Consider the following 25,695-nt stretch of genomic DNA (forward strand, 5'->3'; position numbering starts at 1 on the left):
TATCTGTTCTAGCCTTCAGGGACAAAAACTGTTGGGCCAGTAGGAAAAAGGAACACTGGCTGTTTTCTCTGTGGTTCATCATTCAATGGCAACATGAAAACAATGGATACCACTGATTTGGATGTCTTGTTGCTAACTATTGTACTTCTCATCAAACAAAAAAAAATCATAGATATAAATGTTTGCAGGATAGCAGTTGCACTGCTTTGATTCAATATCCATTTTATTTCACCAATATTAACAGTAATATAATATACAGCCATTTCAGTTTTCAAGCATTGTTTCTGGGAGTCCCTATAATCCGGTACACAAACAGCATTAAGGAGGGGAGAAAAGGCAGGAGTCTAAACTCAAAAGAACAGGTTTCAGATTGGCTGAATAGCGAGTAAGGTAGAGTTGAAACCTATTTAAATGCCTTCAGCTTCAGGCTGAACTTTGGAGCCAGGATAAGAAAACAGTTTGGTTGCATTCTTGTAACTCAGCTCCGCCAATTCTGACTCTGGCATTTCAAGGAGTGATGCGACATAATTCAAAACCTGTAAAATAAGGGATCCCCACAGTTCGTTAGATGTATTTTCTCATCCCATTATTGCTTAATATGAAGTAAATATGCCTCTTTTTTAAAGATGGAAAGCTCAATGCTTGAAACTGGCACTAGATTGCTTCAGCAATTTAAACAAAAGGACTTCAGTATTAGTAATATACAATTATGCTTTTCAAATTGCACACAGGAAGGAGAGCAAGCATATTTTTGTTGTATATTTTTCTTTTGGTTCTTGCTTTTGCCTCCAAGACTACTTTATTATTGAAAAAGTACATGAACACATAAAATGAAATAAGTCAGGAAAAAGCTTCTGGAAAGAAATTTTAGACAAGAGCATCCAAGAAAAAAAACTTACGATATGGATATTTTCTGGATGGTTCAGGGACTCATTTGATGCATTAGCAGCCTGTGACTCTGAATCTATGTGACGCTTTTCAGTATCTGCATCTGAACTGTGAACAGGGACTGGTGATACAGCAACATTGTCCAATCTTGGTAATGCATCAGGTGCGTCTGTCTCTAAAAGAATTCTATCCAAGGGTATCTAAGAAGAAAAAAACTGTTAACTAGTAAACCCTTCTGTGATGAAATATCATCAGTATACAATCAGCCTACTTACTGACTTCAGCATTTTCTTAGCTTTAGTGGATTTCATGCCTATCAAGAAGCCAGATAGTGAAAAGTAACAGCCTAAATTTGAAAGGCCAGACACCATTTCTGAAGATCCCATATAAGAATGTAACAACACGCCTGCTGGGAAAGGTCCAGTTTGCCTGGCGACCAAATGTTAACCCAAGAAACTATATTAGTAGATAATAGAAACAAGGCATTGCAACTCAGTAAGTCATTTGTGTCTAAGACAGGCAAGATTCTAACAGCCCTGGTTTCTATTTAACAGAATCACCATATCCCTTGCATACAAATCGGCGTGTGCCACTTATGAAATTCAAACTGGATATAGATGGTAATGAAGAACAAATAGCATGTCTTACTTCAGTACTTCCAGAAGATCACCAAATGCCCGCACACAATGAACAGAAACAGGTCTCTCCAATTCCTTAGCAAGTTCAAGTTGTCGTTGGAACACTTCGACCTGTGATTTTGCTGTTGTTATGGACCTATGGATATAAAAAAAATAAATGGCACATTTGTGTACAAACAACTAAAAGCAGATCATCAATAGCTGAAATAGCAATATTTACCTTGCAACTGAAACTTCTAACAAAACCGATACACAAGCATGCAACATGAAGTGCAGGGTTCATGCTATTGCTAAGTACAGACCTGTTCTCCGAAGTCGATGGTTTTTCCATGTGAACCTTTGTCCAGACCAATCTGCATTAGTAGAACATAAGACAAGAGTTAAACAAAATAATAGAGCAGATGAGGGAGGTCGGGGCCCTAAAGGCGCATAAGAAAACGACTGATGCATGGGAAATTCAATGGATACTCGAAGTGTCAATCCAGAAATGACTGCCTTAGCTATAGAAGTAACGAGAGGGCCTTGGCGCGCCAGAACAATTACCGAATTACTGAATTTGATAATCACTTGACAATAATAAAGTAACAAAATTCCTTTATGGAAGCCTTACTTTGCCGCTTAGAAGATCCAGAGGTCCAGATAATCAAATCAATTGCCGGCGAAACAGCACTTTATTAACAGCTTTACACCTGATAGTGATTTGGAATTTTCGGGAGGCAGAAAAGCTCACCTCCCCAACAGCCGCCTCCGGGGTTTCGGCGAAGAACCGCCGCAAGGAATTCATCCAATCCGGCGACCTCTCGGGTACCCACCTACCAAAGTGATGGGACCACGGAACACAATCAGCATAGCAACGCGAGAGGCAAGCAGGGGAACCTCAACTCTCACCATGGGTGCAGGCCGAAGCAGGGGACGACGGCTGGGTGATCCTCGGCCATCTGCTGCACCAGGTGCCAGTCCTTCTGCGCGTGTCGTGTCAATTAAGGGAAAAATCAGCAACGAGCTATGTCCGCCCGTGACCCTGCAACTGAGTGAGTGAGGTGGAGCGGAGTGCGCACCTCGGAGGTGCCGTTGACCGCGAAGCGTGCGACGCCGGATGCGGCGGCGGCGCGTATGAGGGCGGGGGCGACGGCCGCGACGCGGGGATCTTGCAGGTGGCAGTGCGCGTCGAAGAGCCGCACGGCGGAGGCGGCGCGCGCCGGAGCCTGGGCCATGACCGGCGGTGAGCGGTGGATTTGGGGCTGTAGTCTGTAGAGGCGGTGCCGCGGTGGCCAGCTCGCCGCTGTCCGGGAGCGGAGAAGGTTTTTTCACTTTTTTGATGGACGGCGTGCGTGGATTCGGTGTTGGCCCAGCAAGCGGCAAAGGTGGCCCGGTTAACCAAATTCTGGGCGCAATGTGGTTGGGCCTTTGGCCCAAGGCCCGAGAGCGAGAAGAAAGTCCGCCATAGAAAAGTCTATTTTGCCTTCACAACTATTAAGTCTGCCTTTTCTCCCTTTACTATAAAAAAACATATATAGTTCCTCCCTCGTCTTTTAAAACTGGTCACTTTACCTCTTTGCTTCTGTTGGTAGTTTCTTATTTTTCTTTTATGTTTATTTTAGTTAAATCTTTGAAAAACAGAGTAAATCATAGAAATTTATAAAATAGGAAATCTAATTGTGTTTAATTTCATATTAGTAGTTCTACACGGTGAACAAATGATATGGTATGCTTTAGTATATATTTTTTGTTGTAACTTTATATTTATTTTTTTGTAATTAATTCACAGTTGTTGCTTGGTGAAATTTTTATGATGGACTAATCATTGCATGCTTGAGTTATAGTAAAAATTCCATGCTCATTGAATAATTCATGATTGAGTTATGGATTTATCTAGGTTTTTCCATTTTATGATTTTCTATAATTTATTATATTTTTCAAAGATTTAACCAAAATAAATAAAAAAAAAAGAAAAAAAAACACCAATAGAATATAGCCATGGAGCTGAAGTTGCCGGTTTTAAGAGATATGAGAATAACTGTATCTGGTTTTAGAGTCGAGAGAGGAAAGTCTAGTTGAGGAAGATAAAATTCTTTTTCCTCTTTCCTACTTTTGTCTATGGCAAGGAAGCGCTAGGCATGGCAGATACGTGGGAGTGGGACACCGGACAGCGAACTGTCGAAGTTCTTGGCTTCTTGCTTCTTGTTTGCAACAGGGGGAAGGTACATCGTCACGATTGGATTTTTCAAGTGTCAAGCATTCGGATGCTCAATGCATTGCTGATCATCATCTCGTAAGCTTAGCTTCCAAAATGGACGCTTCTCTCATCAGTTACTCCAGGGACGGGGACCATGCCACCACGAATGCACGAGCTCATCACTCTCCTGTCTCCTTGTCCTTGGTCCTCACGCCCGCCGGGCGCCGGCTGGGTAGAGGACTAGAGGTAGAGCCACCTACGATCACGGCTAAATGCACTCGTCGTGCTACGGGTGCAGACTGCAGAGCACAAAGCCGCAAAATCACCCAAGACAGTTGGACACCAATACACCATGTTTTGCAGCAGTACGTGTGCAGCCGTCCTCACTGTTCTATTTTCTGTCTTGTGCATGTCTTGGGGGAGGGGGAGGGGGACGGATTACGTCGACATTTGGACACCATGATTTGCAGGGCAGCAACCAGCTGCCGAACCTCGAAATCACGAATTGACGTTTGACAATGCCGACGGGCCACGGCAGCATGCCAGTGTTCCTTGTGCATCATGCGTGCTTCCACTATTGAATGGCTGACAATTGAATGGCTGACAGAATCACGTATCTTCAGTATGCCACTGAAAACTCCATGGGCGTCGATGCCACCATTCTGTCTTTTGGCACCGTCAAAACCTATTCTAGCAATAGCTCCAAAAACTACTTTTGACTGTAGGCTTCTTCTACTTTTTTGTGCTACGTTTTTTAATTCACTCTAGCAGCGACTCCAAATCAGGTCCCTAGTTTTTTCTTGCAACAAGTGGATCCTGCTTGCCGGTGAATCTTTTTTTTTTATCTTTTCTTCCACCTCTTCATCTTTGTAGGCAGTGGTGAGAGCCAGCGAGCCAGTTCGAGAAGGCAACTAATCCGATTCTCTATATGAAAGCTGATTGTCTATTAGAAGTGATTTTGTAGCTAAAAATATTTTCTATTGATTTTGTAGCATAAACTCTCAAAATCATGATAAAGAATTACTTCACAGAAAATGCTACTTTTTCAGTTTCTGTCCTCTTAGTTCATTTCAAAGAGTCATTTCTCTCTAAAAATTTATTTGACAGAGCTCCTGCTAGATTCAGCAGAAAATCAACTCTGAGAGCTTTGCCAAACAAGTCTCTGCATGCAAGGTCAGGCAATAAGGTAGAACGGCTAGAGTATACAGTTAGGGTAGGGTCTCTAGAGGGTTGTGACGCCGTGGTCAAGCAGATGGAGCGATACGACGTAGATATGTGCACTGGAGTCATGTTGGATTCATGTGACCAGAGGGATATGTGCACTGGAGTCATGCGGATAGAGGTCGGGCAACCGAAGAGGGCACCAACACACAACGGCCGGTGAGCCAAACTCAACAATTCATGGTGACACACTTAGGCCTTGTTTAGTTCACCCCAAAAATCAAAAAGTTTTCAAGATTTCCCGTCACATCGAATCTTGCGGCACATGCATAAAGTATTAAATATAGATAAAAACAAAAATTAATTACGCAGTTTATCTGTAAATCATGAGACGAATCTTTTGATGCTAATTAATTCATGATTGGATAATATTTGCTATAAACAAATGAAAGTGTTACAGTAGCGAAATCCAAAAAATTTTCATATCTAAACAAGGCCTTACGCACATGCGGGCCATAACCTAGATCTTCATTGAGACCCCATTTTCTGGTGGGAAAATAGTTAGCAGTGTGTATGGACAGGGTTGGTGCTTGATTCCTAGCAATGGGGTTGTGAGGAACGGCCAGTTGCAGTGGAGGTGGCAATGCAGCGCACAAGTGTGAACCTCACGGGTGGTAAAAGTATAAAGTAGAGCATCTCCAAGTGACTTTGCAAATAAATTTTGCATTTGGTGTTGTTTGCAAAGTCCTAAACTCATTTGCAAAGTCTAAAAATAGTCCAACTCCAAGGGACTTTGCATTTAGACTTGGCAAACCCAAAGTGTGGACCCCACCCCTGAATTTTTTTTCACCGATCGCGCCCGCGTGTTTTTTTCCTTTCGCGCCATTTTGACGTACGTCGTGCGTGCCAGTCGCCGCCAGTTGCCGCCCAGCCCAGGTCTTCGCGCCAGTCGCCGCCCAGCCCAGGCCGCGTTCGTCGTTCGTCGCCGTCGTCGTTCGCGTCAGGGAGGGCGGGCGCGCGCGGCAGGGAGGGCGGACGAGCTAGAGAAATCGCGCGGGGTGGGGGGCCAGGGGGACGGAGTCCGACGTGGAAGGCCGAAATTGTAGATGCAAAGTGGTGGGAAGGTTTGCATATATGCAAAGCCTCAACCTCTATTTGCAAAGTTAACCAAATTGCAAACCTTATTTGCAAAACCATTGAAGGAGTATTTTCTACTCTTTTTTGCAAATAGGACAATGCAAAGTTTATTTGCAAAGCACTTAGAGATGCTGTAACAAACCAAAAAGTAATGAGGTGGGAGGAGAAAGCAGAAAGCCTGCTACTTCTAAGGCGTGTTTGATTTACGGGCAAAGTTGGATGGGATACTATTAATTAACTTCTTTAATTCCATGTTGCTCTCTGATCTCTTAAAGTGGCCACGTCACCCTTAATTCTAATGGCTTGACACGTGTGCCGGAATCTGTAGAGCCGGGCTGCTCGATACTGGATTTCCGGGTAAGCTTCTCATGCTACTTGTTTGGTTGGATGAATAGGACACATCTATTTCTGTATTTGGTTGCATGGATAGAAGTGATTGGGGGTAAGAATAGTTGACCCATTATATCTTTTATTTAAAAATAATAGCAACTAATGGATATGAACTAATACTAATTTGTCATGATACTAACTAATTAAAAATAAAATATGATAATTAGCACTACTCATGCTACTTCAGAGTTCAGCATCTTCAAGTAATATTCTTTTTTTTTGGTGATTTTAGATGTTTGCTCCACCAAACACAGATGGCCAAATAGTGGACTTGCTGGGGTGTGTGTGTGTTTTATTTTGCCCTTCCGATTAAAAGTAGAGTAATATATAAAGTTAAGCAGCATGACTGGTCACTGCTGGAGTTGCTCCAACCTGTGACTAAATGGCAGTGGACAGTTTTGATCCGTGAACGTACGTGTACATGGCTTTTGAAATTCAAATGCACTCATGATCATGTACAGACACACTGGCGTGCGGTTCAAGAATCGCAAACTGCAAACACGTCTCAGGGATGGCAGTACTCAGCAGTTTTGATACTAGTGTACTGTTAACATTATGCCTGCTACTCCGTTTTCTATCTGCTCATGACGTGCGCGACAAAATCTGTGGACGAGCTAGCTAGAGCCACGGTTTGTGTGGATATATAAAGTGCAGAGAATGCTTTGCTAGTTGCTGCTAGACACTTCTTTTGAATTGTCATGAGAACGATGGTCACGCCCCCATCAGATGATCTGATTGGGATTCGTCTCATGCATGCATGGGACCTACGTGATTAGTGGATATACAGGAAGCACAGTTTAAATACTCGAGTCACTAATGAGACTTGTGACACCTTAGCTTGTTTATATATATACTCCTACTGTACTACTAGATTACGGGTACATTGTACAAGTGTGTATACTAATACTCCGAATCTACGATCCCATGTGCGCCTTGGCGTTAGGATATGATCCATCCTACACGCCTTGCAAGCATGGCCATGGCTGGCTGCTAGCTACTGCTGGCTCGCCTCTCCCAATATGGACAAGCACCTCGGAACTCACAGCTAACCGCTGTATCCGAAAGGAAAAAAGGAACCATCGGATCACGGTCACTGGAGCAAACAATTCCGCTTCCTCCGATCCCGATCTCACTAGCAACTGCCGATCTTTTCGGGTATCAGTTCAGGGACCATGTCTAAAATTCCTTTGCGGCGCCTAGTGTATGATTGCACATGCGAGCGGGGGCATGCGTGGCGACTATTATTCACCAGTGGTTCCCCTGTATCTATCAAACGATCGCGGCGAAGGATACAGGCTTATTTAGTTCGCAAAATTTTTCGTTTTTGGGTACTGTAGCATTTCGTTTTTATTTGACAAACATTATCCAATTACGGAGTAACTAGGCTCAAAAGATTCATCTCACAAATTACAGATAAACTGTACAGTTAGTTTTTATTTTCGTCTATATTTAATGCTTCATGCATACGACCAAAGATTCGATGTGACGGGGAATCTTGAAAATTTTTGCGAACTGAACAAGGCCACAGTCCATTGGCTCCCGGATCGCCTGTTGATGAGGACAAATCGAAGCGGGTGGCGGACCGGCCGATTCAGTTCTACACAGTGCTCCCTCCGTTCTACTGTTCGCGGGTTCGCCAATACAGCTGTTTCGACGTCTGAAAGACAGTAGTGTCTCAAACTGGCGTCCCTTTATTTTGAAACGGGAAGTTTGAAAAAAGGGAAATTTTATACAGTATAAAATACTGTAGACTACACGTACCAGCAGTTCAATTCCGAAGGTCTGAATCTGAACCAGCTTTTTAGCCCAGCCCACCTGCATCGTCGTCGCTTTATATTAACCAGCTCACGAGGACTACGAGACAAACCACCCAGCATATTAAGGTCCCCGCCGGCCGGTGGCCACCGTCCAAGACTCCTGTGAGCCGCGAGCGCGACGACACGAGCGCACACGTACGCTCTACGCGCTGCGAGGGATGAGCCCCGGTACTGCCAAGAAGCGTCTCGGCGTCGGAGTCGTGGCCAGCGGCGGGTTCGGGCTCGGGTGCGGCTGCAGGGACGCCAAGGCCGTGGCGGTGGCGGTGGCGGCGGCGTCCGCGTCGCCTTACTCTGCCGGCGCCGCCACCACCGCCACCGAGACGACGACGACGACGTCAACGGCGACGTGGCGCGGGGCGAGGACGACGACGACGCACCCGTCGTCGACGGCGTCCGGGTCCCTGTCCACGGGCACGCTCACCGTGCCCTCCGCGTCGTCGTCGTCTTTCCCGTGGGAGGACGCGGACGCCGAGGGTGACGGCGAGGAGGTGAACTGCAAGAGGGAGAGCTCGGCGGCCACGGTGAGCTTCTCCGGCCTGCTGCGCCAGCTCAACGAGCTCGAGCAGAGCGTCGTGTCGTGGGGGCGGAAGAGCACCAGCAAGGATTACTTGTCGCCACCTCCGCCGCCGCCGCCGCTGTTACCAGAGCGGCCAGCGAAGCAACGAGCGGCACATAGCGGCGGCGGCGACAGCAAAGAAGGTCACGGCAACTTCTCCCCGCCGCCGCCGACTTCTTTCCAGTTTCAGATTACGCAGCAGCAGCACCGGAAGACAAAGAGCATGGACAAAGCAGACAGACAAGTCGAAGCGGTCCACTCCAAGCAACCGCCACCGCCGCCGCCACCTCCACCTCCACCATTGCCATTGCCGCCGGAGCAGCAGCTCAAGGTGAAGAGCACGGACGACAAAGGCGTCAACAAGAAAGAAGACACCAACATGTTACCGACACCGCAGGCCCCGAACCACCGGAAAGCCAAGAGCTGCGACGCCGGCCCCGGCCCCGGCCCCGTGAGGCTGGACGGGAGCGTGGGCGTGGGCGTGGGCGTGGCGGTGGTGAAGAAGTCCGACGACCCGCTGAGCGACTTCCGGCGGTCCATGGTGAACATGATCGTGGAGAACCGGATCGTGACGGGCGACGAGCTCCGCGAGCTGCTCCGCCACTTCCTGGCGCTGAACGCGCCGCACCACCACGACGCCATCCTCCGGGCCTTCACCGAGATCTGGGACGAGGCGTTCTCCGCCAAGACGACGGCCCACGGCCGCCGCGAGCCCGCCGCCGCCGCCGCCAGGACGACAACGACGACGACGACTCCGCCGCGGCCGCGGCCCACCAGGGCGCCGACGCCACCGCGCCGCCGGCACGGCCCGCCTCCGCGGGCGTGGCGCTAACGCGAAGTACGTCGGTCATCACTTACTTTGTTACCACTACTGGCAGTACAAACAATGTTGCTTAGCTCGATTGCTTGCAGTGTCATCTGGCCGTCGTACCGCGAAATCTAATCTACCGCATGCAGTAGTGCAGATGTTCTCCGGATCTGTCTGTTAATGCTTTCGAGTTTGAGTTGTGTTGGGCTCCAAATATTCTGCAACCATACGATCTCGTGAAAGAGCAGTGTCGTTTTTATTCCGCGCGCGCAAGGGGGGGGGGGCACGAGGCAAGCCGACACGACACGCGAGAGGGGCCTTCGCCGTAAAACCCGTGGCCGCTTGCGGCGAAAACTGCAACCGGAGGCCAGGCGGAAAGGCGCTTGGATCGGCGGCATCGCTGCGAGATGAGCCATGGAGGGCAGGGACGACGGTGGTTGGATGGCTGGCAGTGGAGGGCCCGTGCATTGAGTTATGGTGGTGGTGACGGTGCAGTAGAGTGGTGGGCTTGTCACTTCACTTGTGGGTTGAAGTGACGCACCGGCACGGGAGCGCGGGAGCCAGGAAGGGAAGGGCACAGCCGCGAGCGTCGCGATGCCAATTGGCAATTGCCAAAGGAGAGGCAGCATGAGCCATCAATGCCGCAACTTGTGTGCTGTCCTTCTCTGCATCTGCGCTTACCGTGCTGGAACCCAGGGGTTCACGGCATCCGCATACCGCATCCACAGCTTAGGCCTTGTTTAGTTCCTAAAATTTTTCAAGATTTTCCGTCACATCGAATCTTGCGGCACATGTATGAAGCATTAAATATAGACGAAAACAAAAACTAATTACGCAGTTTACCTATAAATCGCGAGACGAATCTTTTGATCCTAGTTAGTCTATGATCGGATAATATTTGCCACAAATAAACGAAAGTGCTACAGTAGCGAAATCCAAAATTTTTCACAAACTAAACAAGGCCTTAACGTTTCAATGAACTTCTCGGTCTAATTTCGTTGACAAGTAGGTGTGGAGCTAATGCCCATGCACTCCCAATGCTGGAGCAACTCCAGCAAGATCCCATTTAAACACTCATATCTCATAATTAAATATAGGGGTTTAAGTTAAAAATCATACTCCAGCAGGGTCTCTATTCAGGCCTGAAATTTAGTTGGACACTCATATTCACCCTCTAGACCCCATCTGTGTTGGCCCAACACTTCGGCTCCCATCCTGTGTAGCGCTAGTTTCCTGCTGCACACACGTGCGGTGCGGCCTCCCTCCAACGCGTCAAAGCCACTCGCCGTTGCTCTATCCTCCTCCCCTCGCTCGCACTTGCCCTCACTGCCTTGCTCTCCGACGCGTCGGCCGTTGCTCAGTCATCCGTGTCGCCCCGCTGCATCGACCGTAGCTTCGCTGTACGTGTTGCCCCACCGCGGCGACCATTCCTCTGCGCATGCAGGCACGTTGGATGCCGCACGGGCCACTACTCATGCGCGGGCAGCCATGACCAGCTTCTCTCTCTCTCGGCTACCGTTGGAGTTGAGACAAAAAAAACTCGACCTTAGGCTGTCTCCAACAGGAGACCCATTTGGGAACCCAAACTCAAAATGGGTCTCCAACACAATACATATAGCCTCCAACAGAGTACCCATACAGAAGACCCATTTTGGGTATCAGGAGAGGCATAACCCAAATTTGGGTATCCTCTCTCCTTGAGACCTATTTGTAGAGAGTGTTGTCTTTTAGGTCTTGTTGTTGGAGAAGACTAAAAATATGTATGGAAACTTTTACCTGTAGCGTTATCCAAAGAATAAATGGGTATTGTATTTTGGGTAACAATTGTTGGAGATAGTCTTAAAAGTAGGAGGAACACCCAAAAAAAAGAACCCTGTATTTAGGGGCTATTGCTGGAGTTAATATGAAATATTCTTCGAGATGCTCTATATAACCCATCGAACTGGGAGGCCTATGGGCCAGGGCCCAGCGGAACAGACGCTGCGGGCCCTCCAATTTTCGTTCGCTACCACGACTGGTGCTAGATTCTGCTATTGGGGTTGAGCCCAGTACAGTGGTCATGCTCGTGCCAACGTGCGTTTCGCTGCGGTTTCTGTCCTTGCAGGGGCACTTGGGCTGGGCCAAGGGAACCGCTGCTGCCTGTACCCAATACGAAAACTTGCCGGACTTGCCAGGTGCAGCAGTTTCCTACTACTGTACAGCAACGTGTGAATAATGATGTATAGGTACTACATCATTGCGCAATGCCAACGATCATCAGATGCAAAGCTAGGAGAACAAGCCAAGCTATCGACCCCGATGGCGACAGGAGACAAGACAAGGTACAAAACCGAACGAGGCAGTATCATACCTGACTGCTGCCTGATCAAGTAATCACGCTGGTTGAAAGAGCAGATACGCGCTTCTATAGGTACTAGTCCTACTTCGTACCAAGTTCCCGATTCTGGTTAATTGGAGACCAATGCAATGATGCATCAGATGCTAGAGTAGATGATAGTGGTTGAAGGATTCATGTCCATCATCCACTGCCAACAAAATAGCTGTACATGTACCCTGTCGAGACAGCAAAAGCCGACCAAACGTTCCTGTGTACTTCGCACCGACGAACGTCCTAGGCAACTACACGCTGAAAATTCATTCGTCTGCCAACACTTAGCCAATGAAGAACGTTGCTATCAGCACACCGGCTACTGAAAATTTTGAACAAACTTATCATTAGCAACTATAATACAGAACACTAAATGCTTTTTGTTACAACTACAATCAAAAGGAAGGTGCGCCGACAGCTGATCCAAAGTTCTAATTTATATTCCTGGATCCGTCATTGGTGGCACGAGCTATTGCCAACATGTTTCATTATGCGAAGTCTTGCAGCCACGCAATGCAGTGCAGGACGATAGGCGACACCAGGGTCTTCCTTGTCAAGTTGTTGTTGCTGAGAGGATATTGGTATAGTGGTTTAACCATGCCATATAGGTAAAATAGTGTGTGTTGTGGTTGTGTGCACTAATCGTCCATGATGACAGGAAGACTCGTCCTGTCGCTCGTCTCATTGCTTACGGTTTTAAATTGTGCATGCACCCACTACCTTGGGAAGCATCGAGAGTGCCCGATTGCGTGGCCACCTTGTCAGATCCTTCCGCAGGGCTCCAAGTGGCCGAGTAGTGAATGGGGTCTGTCAGGAGTTTTGATTCCATATGGCGGTTATACCTGCCAATAGGACTATAGCATGAAATCGACATGTGAACCCGTAGCCTTAACTACATGGTCGATCCCTAGAGTATTATATGATTTTCGCCTACGACATTAAACTATGAAATTGCAAACTTGGCTCCCTAATTTAATGATTTTTTCAATTCTTGTAAGCTCCATAACTATGCTAGAACAAAAGTTCTACAATGATCATCTAAGATATCATGAAAGTAGGAGATCATAGATCGTTATCACTAGAAGCGTAGTGGAAGAAGTGTTGGAGTAGCCTGGTTCAACGTGCGCAGATCGATGTAGAGGTAGTAGGTGTGTGTCCTCGCATCCCAACATCAGCCTCGCATGCACCTGCCTTGCATTTATCGCCAATCAACTTCAAAATTTATCGCCAACCAACATCAGCCTCGCATGCACCTGCCTTACATTAATTTTTTAACTTACTTGTTTAAATTTAAGATTTGTTAACTCCTCGAAAACAAGACAAGCGCACTCTTTTTTTATTCAGGTAGTATACTTCTACAAGATGGTATTCCAATAGAATTATTTGCAAATAGAACTCATGCTTCAAATTATATATTCTAATGTTCCTTTTTTATTTATTATACCATTACGTAACATCAATGTTTGTGTCTTTCACATCTCAAAGCACCATATTTCATATACTTCATCTTAATTTCTCGGGCTGCCGTGGCAATGCAAAGCGCGACTAAACCATGTTTAATGGGCTGGCACAAGGCCCGCTTTTCTTATGTCCGGCTCATCGCACAAGCCAGCGCATGCACGGCCCGTTTTGCGGTTGCTCGTGTATCGGCGCTGAACACCACCTTGCATTGCCAGTCGCCTCCTCACCTTCAGCCTCCGATAGACCGATACGCTTCGGGAAGGCGAGGACCTCGACTTCCTCGCCGGAGTCGGGAAAGGTTCGATGTTGCAGGTTCTTTCTGCAAATTAGCTTTGTGTTTTGTTTTTTTTTAAAAAAAAGTCGTAAAGTTGTAAGCTTATTTTTTTTCTTCGTCACTCTAGATTTCTCTTTTTTTTTCTGAAAAGGAAAATGCTACGGAGTACATCCTTCGAAGGAGGCGGATCTCCTGTCGCTAAATCCGCGTAGTAATCGGACTTTCTTTTATTGCGTTTGTGTTTATTTACATATACACAAATACTTGCACAGCCAAAACATGCATTGCATCAATGGCTCTGCCTGTCTAAGGTTTCCACGAAGATTAACTAGTCTGCTATTTGTTGGTGTATTTAGGCCATGGGCTTTGCCGCGAATAGCAAGACTAAAGATATGAACAACCAAGCATCTACAGCGATCAACTCACAAGCAAGAGCAGGGGCCGTCCTTCCTGATCACTCCTCATACTGTGGACAAGGTGATTGATGGTGAGGTCTGGCCAACCACAGATTCGGCATCAAACGAACAGGACCGGAACATCTGCTTCTACCACTGTCAAGAGGGCCAGAAGGATGCGAGCCTGTCTAAGGTTTCCTTAAATTCAGCTTAGAAGATGAAACATTTTGTTTACTACTATATCCAAGTTGCAATCAGAAAATGATACAGCTCACTTAGTTATGCTAGGCGGAGAATTGTGCCTAGCTCAAAGCCTTGCGACAGCACAATAGTGATTTGGAGGTCATCCTCGTCTACTGATGGTCATCATTGGGCTCAAATCTATGCTATGAATTTGTTTGAAGCATGCATACTGATGGCATGCTTCTTCGGAGAGGGAATTACCTCTATCGATGTGATGAGTCAAGTCGATTTGCAAGGGAAGTGCTCTGTGTGCATCAGGCGACTTACAAGAATACCAAAGCAGGACCTTTTAGTTATGGGGAACATGTTGTTTTCTATTACTTCCCTACGTGGAGAGTCTTGTTCGAGTGACAAAGGGGAAACTACCGGCTGCTGTCTGTTCCTGACGTATCCATATCTATTTCTGGTAATAGGAGTGAACATTTACAAGAATGATTTTATTTAGGCCCTGTTTAGTTCCCTACCAAAATTTTTTTTCATCCATCCCATCGAATCTTTAGACACATGCATGAAACATTAAATATAGATAAAAAAATAAACTAATTACACAGTTTAGTTGAGAATCGCGAGACGAATCTTTTAAGCCTAGTTACTCCATGATTAGCCTTATGTGCTACAGTAACCCATATGTGCTAATGACAAATTAGTTATGCTTAATAGATTTGTCTTACAGTTTTCTAACGAGCTATGTAATTTGTTTTTTTATTAGTTTCTAAAAACCTCTCCCGACATCCTTCCGACATATCCGATGTGACACCCAAAAAATTTTCATCTCCAATCTAAACAGGGCCTTACTACGATCGTCTGTTATGCTTGTGTCGGACAAGGGGGACTTTACTGTTTGCCCTTGGTATATAGAGTAATAAAATCTAGTCCTTTGTTCTAAATTGTAAGTCGTTTTGGGCTTAGATACATATCTTTTGCTACTATATTGCAAGGGCTTTTTTTAGATACATATCGTTTTGGATTTTTTAAAATTGTGTCGGACAATGAGTATGTCCTAAATGATGTTGGCACATCATTGTGCGATAAGCTGGAAGATGCCAAGTGATCATTGTGCCATAAGCTGGAAGAACAAGCCAAGTGATCGACCGAAGGCGACATCACTACATCAGACAGGGCAGAAAGCCACCAGATAAGATGAACGACTAGACGTCAGACAGGCTACAAAACCACAGATAAGATGAACGACAATGACAAACAAGCTACTGTCGTACGGAGTATATACTATCTTTCAACTTCGGCAATGCCTTTCCCATACCTGTCTGCAGTCTGCACCCTAATCATTCTTGGTGCATTGCATATCGAACAAACAGCCAAATGGTAGATACACTCGCTCTCTATCTACGAGCTAGTTCGTACGGAGTTGTCGATTCTGGTCGGAGACCAGTGCACATGATAGTCGTTGCAGGATTCATGTGTCCATCATCCACCGCCAACAAAATATCTGTACAGGTATCCTGTCGAGCAGCTTGTGGAAATAGCGAGCCAACAAAACGTTCCCTTGCACCGGCGATCGTCCTTGGTAATAACAGGCCGAGATTTCATTGGTCCGCCAAACACAATGGCTGAACGATGCAATCAACACAATGGCCACTGACTTCTTAATGAAACACGTGCTAAGCACGTTCTCGAAAACACAATGGCCACTGAAAAGCTTGAAGAAACTTATCGTTGGCAACCAATACAGAACACTAGATGCTCTTTGTTACAACTACAACGAAAGGAAGGTGCACCAACAGCTGATGCAAAGTTCTACATCTACAACCCAACAGAGTAAGCCTTCAAGGAAGCTTCAGATGATACATATTCTTCAACTACTAAATCAAATTGGTTTACACCTTGTCTTGCAAGTAAGCAGAGTAAAAGACACCCAAGGCACCAAGAGAAAGGGCTAGAAGAAGGCCAGATGGCACCAGTTTCCGGCTATTGTACAACCTGATACCTGAAAGCGAGGAGGGGTTGGATGTTTTGACTTATCTGAGTTTCATGGGAACTGAAGCACAAAAAATGTGGAACATACCAAACACGCAGGCAAATAAAAAGGCAGATCCAAATCCAACAGCATCACCTGCTGCCATCGTCTCAGGCGACTGCATCAGATAATAGGCCTGCAAAAAAGAAAAATTGTTAACCATATGTTCCCGCTAAAATTAGCCATGAAATGTAGTGGGCATCTGCTTACAAACAGAAGAGAATAGCTTTATTAGTTCTGAGATTCTCGATGACATAAATAAGCTCATGGTTTCAGTAGTTTACATAAAACTGGAAACATGAACATGCATGCTTTGAAGATAAAAGTTTCTGAAACCAAAAGGTAAATTCAACAAGCTCAATGATTTGCCAAGGCTACATATTTTTCATACATAATATCTCATTTATGATTCACTGTTTTTCAATAATCCAGAACTCGGGTAGAAAGACTCCACCAAAAAGATAACTGGAATAAATGATGAAAAATGCCTACGAATCTGATTCAACGTCCAATTTGGTGTAGTATTGCAAGCAGAATGACAATTCCAAGACTTGTTTGTGAATTCGATCCCATAATTCTACAAGCATAAGAGTCCTAATCAGTATGAACAAACCTGGAAACATATTTCCACAGGAATCCATTTAACTGTTCCACAAGAATGATATGCCATCCAGAAAACTTTCTATTGTTATTAAGATTCAACGTAGTAGTAGTTCTTTTCGAATCTCTTCCTAAGAAGAAGGAAAAGCAAAAAACCAGCCTCATCATTCCACTTATCATGATCAATTTGGTGTAGTATCACGAATTGAATGATGACGATAGTTCACTGCAAAGTAACAATTCCCATTACGTTTCACAAATTCCATCTCATAACTCCACAAGCATCAGAATCCTAATTCGTAATAATGCACGAATTTTGAATGGCAATACATTTCCACAGGAATCCTGGTTAGTGGTTATTGTTCCAGAGGAAATATTGCCATCTGGAAAACTGCCTACTGTTAAGATTCGATATAGCTTTTAAGATACGCTTCCTAAGAATAAATACAGGGACCCCTTATTGCTCGTGCCATGACCAGGCAAAAAAAAGAGAGGAAAATTCTTCTAGTAATGTTCATTCGAGTAGTAGCTGTTATGTCATTAGATTTCCTAAACCCATATGCCCACAGGAATAGCCAAAAGAAAGACAATGAGCGTACGACCATTTGCCCCTCGAATAAACTAGAGGGCTTGGACGTCCTTTGCAGCACATAGCAACCGGAACAATGTTTTTCTCTCACAACAAATCAGCATCAACATTGGCAATGGCCTTTTTTTCAGCCAGCCGAACAGGGCCTGCACCTAGCAATTAGATTCTACCGGGGACTTGAACAACACTCTGGTCCAACCGAAGACTTCAAACTCCAGTGTTTCCAACCAACCCAGAATCAAAATGCAAAATCCTGTCTGCAATTTGGTCTAAGCACACTGTCATAGCTGACTCAGAAGAGCTGTTGTAGCAGGAACCATGGCATGATGACAAGGCACTCGATATATAATCTGCTAATCTGCAAAGTAGACTCTTCTAATCTAAACAAACGAAAAATGCGGTAGTTGGGAAATCTAGAGAACATTCGAGGTCCACTCACAGCGCCCATGAGCGCAGCTCCAGCCAGTCCTCCGTAGATGGAGCCTTTACTCCCCGACCTCGCATCTGAACACCAGAAAGCAGACATTCAGTGGTCAAGGAATAAAGTCGTAATCAACCCGACAGGCCAGAGCAGCCACACTAGCAAATGCACCGAGGAGGGGGACCGGGAACGCGCGTAGTACATGCGAAGGCGCCGCCGCCCAGGAGGAGGACGCCGTAGGCGGCTGAGGCGGCCGGGGCAATCTCGGACACCGCGGCGCAGCGGACCAGAGCGCGACGGCGGGGGTGGAGTCGCAGGCGGGCAACGGAGAGGCGAGGCGGCGGCGGGAACGGAAGGAGAGTGGCCGAGAAGGCGGAAGAGGTGGTCATCAGGGACATCAGCTCCGGCACGCAGATTCCGGCGGTCGCTGTCCGTGGCCTGAATCAGGGACGAGTGGTGTGTGGTGCCTGGCGCTCTATCTATCGCTATCCGGTAGTCTGACGACGGTCGACGGCGGCTTCAGTTTGGGATTTGCGGTGGGAGAACAAAATCACCTTTTTTGTGTGTGCTGAAAGGGCTTTTTTCCCTCTCTTTTTCCTCTTGTGTTTGTTGTGGTGCACGTTTCATATTGGTTTTGCACGCTCCGACAGAGCTTCGCACGTCTCTTCAAGCACTAGGAATAGAATTTGCTTTCTCGGACTAAGGCTTGTTTAGTTCAAAAAAATTTTGCAAACTTTTTTTGATTCGTTGTCATATCAAATTTTGCGGCATATACATGGAGCATTAAATATGGATAAAAACAATAACTAATTATATAGTTTATTTGTAATTTGAGAGACAAATCTTTTGAGTCTAGTTAGTTCATAATTAGACAATATTTATCAAATACAAATAAAAATGTTACAATGCTTATTTTGCTAAAAAAAATAGAGTTAGACAATGCCTAAACTTTTAACTCCAACAACCAAAAGTAACTGAAAAGAGTCCATGTACCGAAAATGGCAACGATATTATAGGTTGTCAAAAGCCGTGAGTGCCACTTTGATTACAATAGAATAGTGCTCACTGCTCACTCATGGTTTGTTGGTGTATAATAAATTACCAAAAATAAATTTACGTTGCCGGCTCTTAGATCCGGAGGGTTTGTGAGATAAAAATATTGTACTGACACATAGATTCGGTTTAGCCCTGTTCGTTGACTTATTAGCTGAATCTATCTGATGTTTAGCAATGTATTTTTCTCTCGTAATAGATTAGTGAATACTTTCTATCATATCTTTTGAGTCAAGTGAACAGAGACAGGTTTCTCTTTCTTATCTTCACGGTATGCTAAGGCCTTGTTTACTTCCCAGAAAATTTTACAAAATTTTTCACATTTCTCGTCACATCGAATCTTTGGACGCATGCATGGAGTATTAAATATAGACGAAAATAAAAACTAATTGCACAGTTTGATCGAAATTGACGAGACGAATCTTTTGAGTCTAGTTAGTTCATGATTGGACAATATTTGTCAAATACAAACGAAAGTGCTACAGTGTCCATTTCCCAAAAATTTTTGGAACTAAACAAGACCTAACTCATAGCTGGTGTGGGATCCGTATGTTGGGGCCAGTACCAAAACTTATACAATGGTGACATCTAAGTCCCAAACTTTAAATATCATATATCTAGGTTCCCAAGCTTGCTAAACGAGTTGTACAGGTACCCAAACTTGCGCGATATCCAGATCTCAATCCAATATTGCTAGATTATTAAACTTGCTAATAGGATCAAACGAGGTCTAAATTATTATTGTTCAAGATAATTTGATATGGCACCTGCACGGCTATGGCCCCATATGCTAGGCGCACGATCAGCGATCACATTGGTGGCTTACCGTAAACAATGGTGATTTTCGATTTGGTGTAGTCCAATTAGCAAGTTTGGGGATTTTAGCTATAATTCTAAGAGAGTTAGGTGTTTGGATGGCACTTTCGTGCAAATTTAGATACCCCATGTGGTTAGTTTAGGAACCTAGATATATATATGTAATGTTAAAAGTTTAGGTTTTAGATGGCATCGCCATAACGAAGTTTAAGTACTAAACCTAACATGTCATATACCCCATTATGTTGAGTCAGGCAGTTAGCATACCACATCGGTATATGAAGCAAGTTAACCCCGTGTGGACGAGGGCTAGAGTCCAAGACAAGTTTAATAGACCTACAAATTAAAAAAATAAAGTTTGAAACCTAAATAAATACTCTCTCAAATTTAAAAACTATCAGTGTATTTTACTCGATTATCAGTTTGATCATGTGCATTGACCAGAACACATATATGACGTGTCAAATTCTTTTTAAAGAAACATGCATCACTATCTCGCTTTTGAGACGACCGTTGGTTGGCGCAAAACTGAAAAAAAAGGTCCAAGCCAAAAGTCATTCCATAGACCACTCGCGCACAAGCAGCACAACTTTCAAATTTTGAAGGTTGACCTGCAAATAAGATCGGCAATCGCATTTTACTTCACTTTTGTAGTTTTCAGATTTCGAGTCACCACGATGGGCTGGCTGGCGACTGGCGTCAGTAAATTTACCCTAGAATAGCATAATCGAGTCACCCCGGAGGACTGCACCAACCACCCACCGTTTAATGCTTAACGAATTACGAGAGTTGATGACTTTAATGTAATGTATATTCAAGTTTAAACCATTGACTTGATGTAGATGTTCATATTTTTAAATTTTTTTAGAATTTAACGAGGTTGTTCTCGTGGAAGGTGTGTCTGTGACATCAAGGTGCCTTTGACTTCATCCATTTCAAAATCTATAGACTCCATTTTAGCTTTGTCTTTCAGACGTCTTTATAAAGTAGGATATGTATGCATGTGTTCATAAGGTAAATGCAATGATAAATTTAGAAACAGATCGAGAGGAGAGCTAAATAATAAAGAAGCAGGGTGGATGACTGTGGTGTATATGCTAGGCTAGCTCCTTACTTTCCCGTTACATCGTCATCCTACTTTGGATGAGTGAAAATAGAGCCTAGTGATGGGTGGCAACCAGCCAACCACCATGAGCACAGTTGCATAAAGGGTTATAGGAGGCGAGGAGGAGAAGATGGATGGAGTAGGCGTGGGTAGATGAGGGGTAGAGGGAGAATGGCAAGCGGCTACTACCTGTCGGCTAGGGTGCCAATGCACATGCACGATCGTGGAAATGACGGGCAAGGGTGTGGTCATTCGAAAATCGAGAGTTGGAGAATGGGATGGACGAGGCTGCATTTGCTTGGGAATAGAAGAGACACATATGTTTCAAGAAAGATAGAGAGATGATAGGTTTTATACTTGTTTTAGCTACACAGACTTATAACTTATCTACAATATACATAGCTCATAATAATTTTGTCAGAAAATTTCACAGGCAGCGCAATGGACATCATGTAGCTGTTTTTCCTTGCGAGAAATTGGTTAGAAGCATGCAGCAGCAAATGTGACTGACATACTTTTTTTTAGGAGTGCTTGTGAGGTGGTGCAATGAAAGCAATTTGTTCCGCGGTCGCTTGAGGCAACATTGAACATTGTTCTAGTTCTAGTAGGATTGTTGCGACGAATTCAGCTATGTTTTCAGAAAGGAAAATCACAGATCTACAAGAGAAAGTCTAAGACGGTCCAAAATTTAACTTTACAAAAAAACGACAAGACTAAACAATATTAATAGTTAAGAGATTTAGACAATGGTTTTTATTGAGGAACAGAGCTTACAAAAAGGAAGCTAAAGACTACCATGATTTAGCCTTGACATAAATCGCACAGCCACACATGATGGATATTAATTTGTACGAGTGCGACTACCATGATTTAGCCTAGACATAAATCGAACAGTCACAGAGGATATATGTAGGAGTGCGAGAAAAGGGGGGGGGGGGGGGGGGGGGGGGTGGGATGAAGATAACGACAGATTTAAAATCAAGAACTTGATGGGAAAAGTTTGTGATATATTTAGGATGTATGGAGAGAAACATTATAATCAAACAAACAAACAAAACTATTTCAAGAACTGGTTTCACATAAAAATAGTAATAAAGCTATCCACAAGCGCTACGTGCAGTGCGCAAGCCACTTGCTAATTGCTATATATATGTGAATAAAAATCCAAAATAAGAACTCAGAAATCTTGTAGGAGTAACTCGATATAGATAATTATGATTAGTAAACTTGTCTTTTATTCACGCTTTGTGGTACTGTGCTTCTGTTATAAACTTCCTTCAGAGGTTTACAACAACAATTGATCGGCAGGATTAAATTACCATATCCGATCGTTATTCTACCATGCTTTATACTAACGTCAAACCAAACCATATACGCGATTTTTTCGCCAAAAAAAAAAACATATGCACGAATGAATCGAGGACAATGTGTCCTGCTTGACTACCGATACCTGCAGAACGTCTCTGTATAACGTCAAACTAGCTACGTACGCCCATTTACTCTTGTCTAATCTTTTTCTCAACGATCACATAGACTTGCTTGTAGTCATGTGACTGGAAAAAAAAGGTGCACGTACGGATGTACGGGCACACGCACCCTACAGCCAGTCTTGCCGAATGCTCGGTGACTTAGCTGGCGTGGACCATGGGCGACTGCGGCGACGACAGCAACGCCAAGGGGCTGGAGATGGCGAGGTGCGAAGCAGCTCCCCGGCGCGGCAAGCTGAGGCGCAGGCGGCGCGTGGCCGCCCAGCGCTCGGCCTTGGCCTTGCTCTGCTGCTGCTGCTGCTGCTGGTGCTGGCGCACGAAGTGGTGGATCCTGCGGAGCGCCACCTCCATGGTGTCGTCGTCCATGTTGGCGTGGCAGACGCGGAACCATCCGGGCTCGTTGCAGTGGAACGACGTGCCTGGCGACACGTTGAGCTTCACCTCGTGGATGATGACCCGCCACAGCTCCAGCTCCGCGTCGGGCGTCTTGTCCCTGAGCATGCCCCGCAGGTCCATCCACGAGAAGAGCCCCGCGTTGCCCGGCAGGCACGCGATGCCGACCTCGCGGAGCCCCTCGGTGAAGCGCTCGTGGCGCGCCGCCAGCCGCCGCGCGCTCTCCGCGAGGAAGCGCGCCATGAACTCGCCGTCGGAGAGCATCTTCGCCAGGAAGTGCTGCGTCTGCGAGGAGACGAGGCCGAAGCTGGACATCTTGCGCGCGCAGGCCACGACGCCGTCGTTGTACGAGTAGACGATGCCGACGCGGAACCCCGGGAGGCCGAAGTCCTTGGAGAGGCTGTAGGCGATGTGGATGAGGTCCCTGTTGCATCCGGGGACGTCGTGCTCGATGACCTCGGCGATGCTCACGAAGTCCGGCTTGGCGAAGACGGAGCCCGCGTAGATCTCGTCGCAGATGAGGTGGACGCGGTGCTCCGTGGCGAACGTGGCCAGCATCGCCAGTGTGGCGCGGTCCATGGTGGTGCCCAGCGGGTTGGAGGGGTTGGTGATGAGGATGCCCCTCACGCGGATGCCCTGTCTCCGCGCGTCGTCGTAGGCCCACACCAGCGCCTCCCGTGTGAGGGTGAAGTTGTTTGAGCTGTGGCATTCGATGGGCAGCAGCTTCACTCCTGACCTCCAGCAACAATCACGGTCGAAACTGTAATCACACCATTACAACGAAAAGAGTGTCAGGGGTGCAGGTGCAGGGCTCGCGAGAATGAAGAAAGAGGAACAGGTACGGTGTCAGTGTGTCGTACGTCGTGCGTGCATGCATATGTAGGAACGGTCAACGATGTAAACGTGCATGAAAATTAAAGTCGCATGGAACAGACTAGACCGTGTAGGAAATAACGTTGCATGGTTTTTCCTTGCGTGACTAACTTAATTAGATTGCGTTGTCCACTTGACGACGATTGTCCATGCGACTAACAAGAGTTTGATTACTTTGATTTGATTATGGTGGAAAATCTGCTTTCAGTGGTTCCTGATCAAGGTAAGTTTTGAAACGTTACCCAAACAAGGAAAGGTGAGGGGGGGGGGGGGGGGCTAGAATTGGCTAGTTGACTTTGACACGTGCTCGAATTAGCTCAGTTTTTTCCGTGCATTTGACCAACTTTCGAGTCGAGTCTAATGCATGGATGACTAGGACATGAGTACTTTGGTTGAAAATTAAGGACGACGTCAGGACATACGCTGGGTAATATGGCGTCGGCACGAGGTAGGCGTCGCCTGGGTCAGCGAGGCAGAAGGCCAGAGTGTCCTGGGCGCCGGTGGCTCCTCCGCTCATCACGACGCGGTCGGGGTCGAACGTCACCTTCCCGCCCCTCACCTGCCCCATGAACTTAGCCATCGCCTGCAACAAAACAACGAGTCGATCAAAACGTCAGCTATCACATTGCGATTGTTAATTAATTACTAGACGTGGATTGAAGATGATCTGTCAGGACGGCGACTGCGAGCTAGCCGCCGGCCGGCCGGTAGCTGCTCCGTCGTTTTCGCAAGCAGTCGCCATTGGACAGCAGCAAACCTAATCAATGATTCTGGAGTATTAGCCAAGATGTTAGTCGTTACCTCTCTGAACTCCGGCAGGCCGTGGTAGTCCTGGAAGTTGGCTATCCTCCGGAACTCCGACGCGCCCTGCGCCGTGCAGATGGACGCCTCCGGGTGCTCCATGCTCCATTGCTCGATCAGGTCAAGCGACAGCTGCAGCACACGCCAGTACTTACATGAGCTACAATTCGATCGACAGCAGCTGTGGGCAGTGTTACAGGTCGAGTTACGGTCTACAGAGAGCTGCAGGGGTACGGCGTTACGTACTTGGTTCTCGGCGAGGCCCATCTGGATGACGCCGTCGCGGTTGCGGTGCAGGTCGAAAGGGTTCATGTCGTAGGCCTTCCAGCCGTCGAAGTAGGACGAGTTCTCGCCGTGGCCATCGCCGGCGGCAATCCTGGAGAGGAGCTGATGCTCGGCACTTCTACCACCGGCCATTTGACGTCGGTTGTTCCTACCGAGGATCAGAAAGCTTGGCCGCGACGAAACAGGAGCTTAGCACAGGTGCTGTGCCTTAGCTGTGTGCTCCCGAGAGAGAGATCACTACTAGCTGGCTGTGGTTGGGCGGCTGGAGAAGAGGCCTTGGAGGCTTTGTAAGGAGAGCTTGCAGCTTCTGGTGATGGTCTCTCCCGGTTTGGGGCGCGCGCTGGTTTATAAGAGCCGCCGGACGCGTCCATTCGTTGCCCCGCGAAACTTCCGTGAAGCACAGAGGGTGGCTAATAAGGTATGCGAACGCGACCGGAGACATGTGGGGGCCTCGCTGACCTTTTGAACATTTCTCTTGCCGTATTCTCGTCGTTACAGTCACCCTTCAAATCGCCTAGCCGTCTTTTGAATTCGCTTATAGAAACACATATCTCAATGTAAAAGTATATTGAGATGTGTGTTCTGTACACTTTTTAATGTAAATTTAATGAGTTGGAGAGTGAGGTTATGGGTTCTCAGGAACCGAAAAACTAAAACCTTGTTTAATTTATCCTCAAAATCTTAAAGATTCTTCGTTACATCGAATCTTAAAGCACATATATGAAACATTAAATATAGATAAAAAACTAATTATATAGTTTATCTGTAATTTATGAGATATTTTTTTTAAAACTAGTTAGTACGTCTACGATTAGACAATAATTATCAAATAAAATAAAAATGGTAGAGTACAAAAGACTTTCGAACAAGGCGTGAATTGAATTAGCTGTTGACGACGTGATGACTGGTGAGGTCGTTCGGTTGAGCAATGAGCTAGCGAGCCAGACGACGACGCTGTGCTTGAGTCGTATACGAGGTTAGATTG

The 25,695-nt window shown here is 46.0% G+C and overlaps 4 protein-coding genes across 5 annotated transcripts; 1 reads left to right on the forward strand and 3 right to left on the reverse strand.

Moving 5' to 3' along the window:
* LOC8060425 (3'-5' ssDNA/RNA exonuclease TatD) lies at nucleotides 238-2,821 on the reverse strand. The gene is made up of 8 exons (XM_002448325.2): nucleotides 2,585-2,821; nucleotides 2,415-2,488; nucleotides 2,257-2,338; nucleotides 1,829-1,879; nucleotides 1,537-1,637; nucleotides 1,164-1,317; nucleotides 900-1,088; nucleotides 238-536 (listed from the first exon to the last, which is right to left on the reverse strand). Exons 1-8 carry the CDS (start codon nucleotides 2,738-2,740, stop codon nucleotides 408-410), a joined length of 936 nt encoding a protein of 311 aa, XP_002448370.1. The 5' UTR covers nucleotides 2,741-2,821; the 3' UTR covers nucleotides 238-407.
* On the forward strand, nucleotides 8,043-14,754 carry LOC8057615. 2 transcript variants are annotated; one of them, XM_002446931.2, is made up of 2 exons: nucleotides 8,043-9,601; nucleotides 14,031-14,735. In XM_002446931.2, the coding sequence occupies exon 1, from the start codon at nucleotides 8,366-8,368 to the stop codon at nucleotides 9,593-9,595; it is 1,230 nt and encodes a 409-aa protein (XP_002446976.1). In that variant the 5' UTR covers nucleotides 8,043-8,365; the 3' UTR covers nucleotides 9,596-9,601; nucleotides 14,031-14,735. The 2 variants fall into 2 exon arrangements, 1 of the variants encoding a protein (XP_002446976.1); XR_002453947.1 differs by lacking the exon at nucleotides 8,043-9,601 and adding an exon at nucleotides 11,232-13,698 and having other exon boundaries at nucleotides 14,031-14,754.
* Nucleotides 15,894-18,469, reverse strand: LOC8060426 (protein FATTY ACID EXPORT 4, chloroplastic). Its single transcript, XM_002448326.2, has 4 exons — nucleotides 18,100-18,469; nucleotides 17,916-17,980; nucleotides 16,336-16,423; nucleotides 15,894-16,257 (listed from the first exon to the last, which is right to left on the reverse strand). Exons 1-4 carry the CDS (start codon nucleotides 18,293-18,295, stop codon nucleotides 16,148-16,150), a joined length of 459 nt encoding a protein of 152 aa, XP_002448371.1. The 5' UTR covers nucleotides 18,296-18,469; the 3' UTR covers nucleotides 15,894-16,147.
* LOC8057616 (1-aminocyclopropane-1-carboxylate synthase) lies at nucleotides 22,061-25,085 on the reverse strand. Its single transcript, XM_002448327.2, has 4 exons — nucleotides 24,672-25,085; nucleotides 24,426-24,557; nucleotides 24,047-24,207; nucleotides 22,061-23,511 (listed from the first exon to the last, which is right to left on the reverse strand). The coding sequence occupies exons 1-4, from the start codon at nucleotides 24,840-24,842 to the stop codon at nucleotides 22,500-22,502; spliced, it is 1,476 nt and encodes a 491-aa protein (XP_002448372.1). The 5' UTR covers nucleotides 24,843-25,085; the 3' UTR covers nucleotides 22,061-22,499.

The sequence above is a fragment of the Sorghum bicolor genome, chromosome 6 (genome assembly GCF_000003195.3).
Source record: "Sorghum bicolor cultivar BTx623 chromosome 6, Sorghum_bicolor_NCBIv3, whole genome shotgun sequence".
NCBI lineage: Eukaryota > Viridiplantae > Streptophyta > Magnoliopsida > Poales > Poaceae > Sorghum > Sorghum bicolor.

Excerpts from the sequence above, each read along its gene's own strand:
- LOC8060425 (XM_002448325.2), bottom strand. The coding sequence starts at position 2,740 with ATGGCCCAGGCTCCGGCGCGCGCCGCCTCCGCCGTGCGGCTCTTCGAC. Across the intron at positions 2,339-2,414 it reads TGCTTCGGCCTGCACCCATG|GTGGGTACCCGAGAGGTCGC; the intron begins GTGAGAGTTGAG and ends TCACTTTGGTAG. Across the intron at positions 537-899 it reads ATCCAGAAAATATCCATATC|GTTTTGAATTATGTCGCATC; the intron begins GTAAGTTTTTTT and ends CTTATTTTACAG.
- LOC8057615 (XM_002446931.2), top strand. The coding sequence starts at position 8,366 with ATGAGCCCCGGTACTGCCAAGAAGCGTCTCGGCGTCGGAGTCGTGGCC.
- LOC8060426 (XM_002448326.2), bottom strand. The coding sequence starts at position 18,295 with ATGTCCCTGATGACCACCTCTTCCGCCTTCTCGGCCACTCTCCTTCCG. Across the intron at positions 16,424-17,915 it reads GAGCTGCGCTCATGGGCGCT|GCCTATTATCTGATGCAGTC; the intron begins GTGAGTGGACCT and ends TCTTTTTTGCAG. Across the intron at positions 16,258-16,335 it reads TTTATTTGCCTGCGTGTTTG|GTATCAGGTTGTACAATAGC; the intron begins GTATGTTCCACA and ends CCTCGCTTTCAG.
- LOC8057616 (XM_002448327.2), bottom strand. The coding sequence starts at position 24,842 with ATGGCCGGTGGTAGAAGTGCCGAGCATCAGCTCCTCTCCAGGATTGCC. Across the intron at positions 24,558-24,671 it reads TGGGCCTCGCCGAGAACCAA|CTGTCGCTTGACCTGATCGA; the intron begins GTACGTAACGCC and ends CGTGTGCTGCAG. Across the intron at positions 23,512-24,046 it reads CCGACGCCATATTACCCAGC|TTTCGACCGTGATTGTTGCT; the intron begins GTATGTCCTGAC and ends GTGTGATTACAG.